General features: G+C 36.9%; 1 protein-coding gene across 1 annotated transcript; it reads left to right on the top strand.

Annotated features, from left to right (window-relative positions):
• The first annotated feature begins 5,131 nt into the window (after positions 1–5,131).
• Positions 5,132–7,813, top strand: LOC104093905 (purine permease 1-like). The gene is made up of 3 exons (XM_009599736.4): positions 5,132–5,227; positions 5,483–6,284; positions 7,284–7,813. Exons 2-3 carry the CDS (start codon positions 5,574–5,576, stop codon positions 7,632–7,634), a joined length of 1,062 nt encoding a protein of 353 aa, XP_009598031.1. The 5' UTR covers positions 5,132–5,227; positions 5,483–5,573; the 3' UTR covers positions 7,635–7,813.
• The last annotated feature ends 354 nt before the right edge of the window (positions 7,814–8,167 follow it).

Genomic DNA, 8,167 nt, shown 5'->3' with positions numbered 1-8,167 from the left:
CTGCTTGACTAGATTGATTTTCGGGTCCAGGCTTAGTTTGTGAGTGGTTATCTCCGATGGGATACCTGTCATATCAAGGTGGGACCAAGCGAAACAATCTATACTAGTTACAAGAAATTGAATAAGTTTTTTCTTGAGATCGGGAGTTAACCCCGTGCCCAGGTATATCTTCCGGTCGGGCAGATGCTCGACCAATATAACCCATTCCAGCTCTTTGACCGTCGATTTGGTTGCGTCAGAGTCATCATGGATTATAAAAGATCGGGGAACCCCGTAATCATCGTCTTCATAAGTCCCCTGCTCATCCGATTAGGTCATGGCCGGTGTCAGTGACTGCTATTTGGCTTCTTGATTTGCGCTCGAATTCGGTTCCTTTGATGTTGCGAGTATTGATATTGGAATCACTTCTTTGACTGTTAACATCTCTTTTGCGGCCGGTTGTTCCCCGTAGATTGTCTTAATCCCCTCCGGAGTTGGGAATTTTAACACTTGACGAAGAGTTGAGGGCACTGCCCTCATGTCATGGATATATGGCCTTCCGAGAAGGGCGTTGTACCTCATTTCTCCTTCGATCACATAAAACTTGGCCTCTCATCTGGTTCTTGTGATATTGACCTGTAACTTTATCTCCTCCTTAGTGGTTTCATATGCCATATTGAACCCGTTTAGAATTCGGGCTGCAAGTACGATTTTGTCTCGTAGACTGAGTTGTTCCAAGACCCTGGATCGAATGATGTCGGCCGAGCTACCTGGATCAATCAACACACGTTTAATTCAAGTTTTATTTATGAGTACAGATACTACCAGTGCATCATTGTGAGGCTGTATGATCTCTTCCGCATCCTCATCGCTGAAAGATAAAGTTCCTTCCGATATGTAGACTCGAGTTCGTTTATCCCTAATGATGGATACTTTGGTGCATTTCAACATCGGCCCTTGTGGGATATCGACTCCACCGATGATCATATTTATGACATGTTGAGGTTTGGTATCTTCTTGTTCTGTCTGTTTGTTATAATCCATATTCCTAAAGTGGTTCTTGGTTCGGTTGCTCAAGAATTCTTGAATGTGCCCATTGTTGAATAAACGGGCTACTTCCTCTCTCACCTGTCGACAATCTTCCGTTCTATGACCGTGAGTGCTATGATATTTGCACATCTAGTTAGGGTCCCTTTGAGTTGGATTGGATTGTAGAGGTCGAGGTCGTTTGGTATCATTGATGTGCCCGATAGCTGATACGATGGCGGCAACATCAACATTAAAGTTGTATTTTGATAGCCTCGGCGCTTCTTTAGGCCCGATGGACATGTCAAAGATGTTGTTGGTCATGAGCCCCCGATTACTTCGACCTTGATCAATTCTCCTTTCGTTTCATACGGGGTTACATACGGACCCACTCCTCCTCCGATCTCCATTATATGGTAGATATCGGTCCTTGTTTGATCTTAGTTCACGATCGATGTCTCTCTTGACTATGTCTAGGGTTCTGACGGGATATACAGGCTCCGAATGGACCCCGAGTTGGTCATCTTCGACTCTGATTTTTGATTGATACCGGTTATGTACATCTGCCCAGGTAACGGTAGGGTATTCTATCAGATTCTGCTTTAGGTTATGTGAAGCCACCGAGCTTCGAATATTGAGTCCCTGAGTGAAAGCTTGAACAACCCAATCATCAGCGACTGGCGGCAGGTCCATTCGTTCCATTTGGAAACGGGACACGAATTCTCTGAGCATCTCGTTATCCTTCTGTTTAACTTTGAAAAGGTCTGATTTCTTGGTCTCGACCTTGATGGCAACAGAATGTGCTTTCACGAAGGAGTCTGTAAGCATAGAAAATAAATCGGTCTCACGAGGGAGTCTGCAAGTATAGCATGTGATACTATGTCATAACTCCTTTTGACAAGGTCTCCCCAAATGTTTTCAGTAGAACTGACTCGATCTCGTCTTCTTCCAAGTCGTTCCCTTTTATGGCATACGTGTAAGGGGTTACATGCTCGTTTGGATCGATCGTTCCGTTATACTTAGGTATTTCAGGCATACGGAATTTCTTGGGGATTGTCTTTGGAGCCGCGCTCGGAGGAAAAGGTTCTTGCACGAACTTTTTGGAATCTAGTCCTTTCAATATCGGAGGTGCTCCTGGGATTTGATCTACCCTGGAATTATAGGTTTCCACCTTTTTGTTGTTCGCTTCGATTTTCTTTCCCCTGATTCTATCCGCCCTGTTAGCTCCTCGAGCATTTTTAGAATCTCGGGATTAGTACTCGATCATTGTTCATTTGACCTTACTACGACTGGTTCATTTCTATGGGTGACTTCACGGGGCAGATCAGGTTCAACCCTGTTCGACATCTGGCTTTGGTTCTGCAACTGAGCTATCGCAACATGTTGATCTTGCAGCATTTTGAAGATCATCCTTAGGCTGATCCCATCATCTTCATTGTTTTGTGTGTTTCAAGCTGCCGATCGAGACCTACCACAGATGCAATTTTTGGGGTCGGTAGGCAAGTTGGCGTCGATAACCACACGTGAATTAACATCAATCGGATCTTCGATCGAAATTCCAACGGGACCAGCGGGTGGCCCTACGTTACCGGGCGCTATGTTGTTATTCTCACCCTGATGACCTAACTCGTTGTTGATATGCATGGGTGCTAATTGAGAGTTTGACATTTTTATCATGAAATCAAAGACACTTCAAAGAGCAAGCGTAAAGTAGTGTGTGTTATGGAGATTTGTATCAAATAACCACTATTATCCTTAGCCCCAACGGTGGGCGCCAGACTGTTTACCCTCAAAATCGGATAATAATTGAATTTGTTAGTGGTTATAAGGACATGTGGATTAACTTGATACAAAATGATAAATTAGATTGTAATTAAAATAAATGACGGTAAAATAACTGAAAACCGCAGGAATTGGATGATTTTAGCTTGAGAATGCAAGCCACCCATGAGTTGAATGCGCTTTTATTGACAGAAAAATATCGAAGAGTAGGAGCTTGGAGAATATATTGCTTATCAGTATATGTTACAATGTCCTTCATGGATTGTCAAGTCCCCTTTATATATTGAGGGAGACCTACCCTTTAGGGTACTATTTAATTGTACTATAAAAAATATAAGTCCTTGATTTTGAAGACCGTTGGTTCCCTTTTTGACTAATTCTGTGATTTCTGCCATAATGATTGGTTAGTGACAAGAATCACGGACCCTTGTCGGATGAGTTGGCAGAGCTTACTTCGAGACCGTTAGAAACATGATCGGTTATGCCTTCGGCAGACTCGAGGGCAAATATGATAATCTCGATGGCTAGTTTTGATGATGCTTTGTGCCCGATCTTGAATATTATATTCCGTCTTCGGCTGACCATGTTGGATGTTAGATCGAACCTCAGACTTCGATTTTTACTCTATTACAAATGTACCGAACTTGACCCTCCGTTTCTCCAGCTCGATCGAATACCGAGCTCGGTTTTACCCTACACAGTTATATTGTCACTTAGCCAAGATCATCATATTATGTCTCCTTGATCGTTTATATAGTTCTGCTGACTATTTCGACTTTAATATGTTTTAGCATGTTAGTTATCATTTTTATCTAGTTACAATTTACTTAATACTTCTCATAGCGATTTACATGTAATTATGTTATAAGTGATCTGATTTTGTGAATATTTTTATATCAATCACTACAGAACTTAAGCTGTATATGTACGTGAAAATTATGCACGTGGCTGAATTATTATCAATTATCACACCGAACAAAAAATAACAGTAAAATTACTGATGTAGCTTTGTTAAAGCTCAAATTAAAGCACGCATTTCATAATTTCTAAGAACTTTTTTCGTTGAACCGTGAATGCCCCTATTTATCACCATGAATTTTCCAAGTTGATTCTGAAAGTTTGTGCCATAACCCTAATAAATAACTCATCATTTTCGTTAGCCAACATTTTATACAGTTTGTTTCTTCTACATGGTATCAAACTATCAATTCCTTTATAACAAAACAAGGAATGAATAAATTGATAATCTCTCAGCGGGAAAATGTGGATTACTTTTCTGATGATGATCAAGAAAATTAAAGAGCTCATTTAACATATAGACAACGTTCATAATCAGATTGTACCGTGCTTTTGTGAGGGTTTGGCCTAGTCCCCTTCGCTTTAAATTTGTTCCTTCTTTTGGGATTTTCATCAATAAAATACAGCCACTCATTGTTGGTTCTTGTTTTAAAAAATATTGTGGAGACTCCATGGATAAATACTCTACAGAGAAGACACACTAATGACGTATAAACACGAATATCTCCAGACAATATAGAAAGGATTGCTTGAAAAATTGTACAATGGGACAGCTATTGATGCTAAATTTAAGCTGACTCTAAGAACGTTCAAGCAACTAGCAGATGCAATTTTTAAGTCAACTCCGATATTTATGGAAAAAGAGTAAGATCATTGGTACTCAAAAAGAAAAAAAGAGAATGCATTAAATTTTTGATCTGTCAAAAAGGTGAGGAGTATTTTTTATTTAAAAAAAAAAGAGAGGAAGAAGCAGTGGAAATATTTTGTAAATACAGAAAATGGTTTCAGATCGTTGTGTCCTTCAAAAAGTCATAGCTATAAAATAGAAATATATCCACGAGCTTCACGTCATTTTGTTTAATTATAAAGAAAAAGAAGTCAACTCCAAGTTAGGTGGAGGTGGGGGAGTGGGAATAAGACAGAAAACCAAAGTTGTTATTGTTCTCATAAATTATTCAATTGGCATAATACATGAATAGGGGCAAATTCCAAATTTGGGTGTGGACAAGTAACCATCTCAACTTCTCTATACTTTGTCGGTTTAACACTTTAACTTATCAAATGATCATCTAGACACCTTCAGAATTTATGTGTCACGTTAGTGCCATATCAGCGTTAGTGTTTATATATTCAGCTTTATACAAGTTGAGATGTCTATTTGTGCACTTCCAAAATTGAAGGGTATACTTGCCGGCTGAAGCCAAATTTATGGGCATGTTTATGTATTTTGCCTGTTCAATTCTGACAAAGTTGGCATATGGCTGGCTACTCATAATTATTTAAGTCAAACAAAGTTAATTAAAACCCACGTTTGTCCCACATCCTTTAATTTAAATCCATATCTTTCTCTTCAGAAGTGGAAATGCAAAAATTTACGTCAACCAGTAGCGTGGTTATGGCTATTTACGCGGCAGAGGCCATGGTTGGCATACTAGTTTTTCTTGAAATTCAACGCTTCAATTTAATAACAAAATTACTCACAATCATTGCTTCTTTAGTCTTTGCTCTAATATATTTTTTAATTTTTATAAACTTCCCTTGTGAAACATAAGAAAATTATTAATACTGCTGTAATTACTATGTTGATTCTTCATTTAAGTTAACTTATTGTTTGTGTGGGGCCACTTCTCAATTATATATAGCAGGCTACACTTCTCACTTCTCATCACTGCAACAGGTCCAAAAATCCAAACCTTCGGAGAAGAAAAGCATTTCAGCTTGAGTAACAGAATACTCCAATTTAATATCCAAATCTCTAGAAAACAAATATGGAACATCCAGGATTAAGCACCAATATGAGGAGAATCCTCCTGCTGATTAGCTGCTTAATACTCGCTGTTGGCATATGTGGTGGTCCTCTAATGATGCGTCTATATTATGTTGAGGGAGGTTCAAGAATATGGCTTAGTAGTTGGTTACAAACTGGTGGATGGCCACTCACCCTTATACCTCTTGCCATCCTATACTATTATCGTCGAAAAACCGAAGGCTCAAACGCCAAGTTTTACTTGATGACACCCCGAATTTTTATTGCATCATTTATTATTGGCGTTGCCACTGGTCTTGATGATTTTCTCTATTCGTGGGGCGGGTCAAAACTCCCCGTATCAACCTCTTCACTTCTTCTTGCTGCTCAACTTGCCTTCACGGCAGTAGGTGCTTTCTTCATAGTGAAGTTAAAGTTATCACCCTTCTCTATCAATGCAGTGGTTTTACTAACAGTTGGTGCTGTTTTATTGGGTATTCGATCTAATGGTGATCGACCAGAGGGCGTGACAAGTAAAGAATATATTATTGGTTTTATGATGACACTTCTAGCAGCAGCTTTGTACGGAGTCATTTTGCCTTGTATTGAGTTGATTTACATGAAGGCAAAACAAGCTATTACTTCTACGTTAGTATTGGAGATTCAGATGATCATGAGTTTTGCTGCTACTGCCTTTTGCACTGTAGGAATGATCGCCAATAAAGACTTTCAGGTATTTTTTTCTTCCATTGTAACTCATTTCTACACATGCATTTTATTCGCTCTGTTGTAGTTTATGTGACACTATTATTTCCGGGATTAAATTTTTTGCATCGTCAAGTAATATTTTTTTATATATAATTAAGTCATTTATGAGATAATTACAGTTAGTTTTTATGATACATTAATTGTAACCTCATAAAAATAGCAATTGACGCGTCATCACAAGCTACACTACATTAATATTGTATGAGAACTTTACATTGTAAACGTGTAAATAACTTAAATCTTTAAGAACTTTACACTGTAAGTGTGTTAATGACTTTAAATCTTTTCCTTATTAGTTTGGTTCAAATAAAATGACATGTTTCTACTTTAGGAAAGTATTTAAATTTAAAATTCTAATTTAACTTCAATAAGAAGCTTTTATTGGCATACAGTGTTATGACACATTAAAATCATAAGTTTGAAATGTTGGACATAAACATATCACTAAAGTTTGTGGCTCTAAGACCTTTCTGATCTTTGTTTCTTAATATTTGTGTGGTTATAAAATATTTTCATTAAGAATAAAATAAAAAGTTTTAATTAAATTATTTTCAATTTTACAAATGTGATATTCTTTTAAACTATTCCCTCCGTTTCAATTTAGATGATGTGGTTTGACTCGACACGGAGTTTAAAAAAAACATATTTGAAACTTGTGATCTTAAAAACTTAAGGGGTAAAAGTTTTGTGGGGCCATGATATTTGTGTGGTTATAAAAACTTCTCATTAAGGGTAAAATAGGTAAAATGAAGAGTTTAAAGTTGAATTATTTCCAAATTTAGAAATGTGTCATTTATTTTGGAACAGACTAAAAAGGAAAGTACCCCATCTAATTTGAAACGGAGAGAGTAACTAATAAGAAAATAGTGTCATTCTTTTAAGGAAAAAGGGATTACAAATTTTATTTTAGCTATAGAGGATCTCTTTAAATGTCAAAGATTAAGATATTGCTCGAAATTTGCAGGCAATGTCAAGGGAGGCAAAACAATTTAACCTCGGAGAAGCTAGATATTATACAGTTATAGTATGCACTGCCGCTATTTGGCAGTGCTTCTTCGTGGGTATTATTGGAGTTATCTACTGCTCTTCTTCTTTGATGTCTGGGGTTATGATCGCAGTTTTGCTCCCCGTTACTGAGGTATTAGCTGTAATTTTCTTTAAGGAAAATTTTTCAGGTGAAAAGGGTCTTGCTCTTTTCCTTTCTCTTTGGGGTTTCGTCTCATACTTCTATGGAGAGTTCAGACAAACAAAGAAGCAGAAGAATACAAGTCCAGAAGCTGAGATGACAATTACGACACATACTGAATCTGTTTGATTTACTATTCATGGTTATAAGGATAACTAGTTTTTATTTTTTGTACAAAATAATGTACGTCGTTTTCCTTTCATTGCTACTTTCATTATGTTTGTGAAAAGGGTCTCTCTCTTTGAAATTTCTGATGTTGCTCTTAAATCCGTAATACAACACTTGAAATATTTGCAGTTTCTAGTAAATGCTCATTTTGCATGTCTAATTCAACGTTACAATTCATGAAATCACAGTTTAATAATAATAATTAAAGAATATGAGAGTTTCATGGTCACCGCTATTACTTGCTAATATTTTTCATATTTTTAAAGGTACTCAACCATTAGTTACTCTCTCCGTTCCAAAATACTTATCATTTTTCGTTTATCGAGATTCAAATTTCATGAACTTCGATCAATATTTGAATATGTATTATTCAACGATATTTACATGAGAAAAATTACATATTATAGTGCTTTTATATAGTGTTTGAATATTCAAATTTTACTTTTAAAATATTAAATTAATCTAATCAAATTTAACTACAAAGATTAGTCAAA

The sequence above is a fragment of the Nicotiana tomentosiformis genome, chromosome 12 (assembly GCF_000390325.3).
Source record: "Nicotiana tomentosiformis chromosome 12, ASM39032v3, whole genome shotgun sequence".
In the NCBI taxonomy this organism is placed as follows: Eukaryota; Viridiplantae; Streptophyta; class Magnoliopsida; order Solanales; family Solanaceae; genus Nicotiana; species Nicotiana tomentosiformis.
The sequence above is the reverse complement of the archived record's forward strand: the minus strand, read 5'-3'. Positions and strand labels throughout refer to the sequence as shown.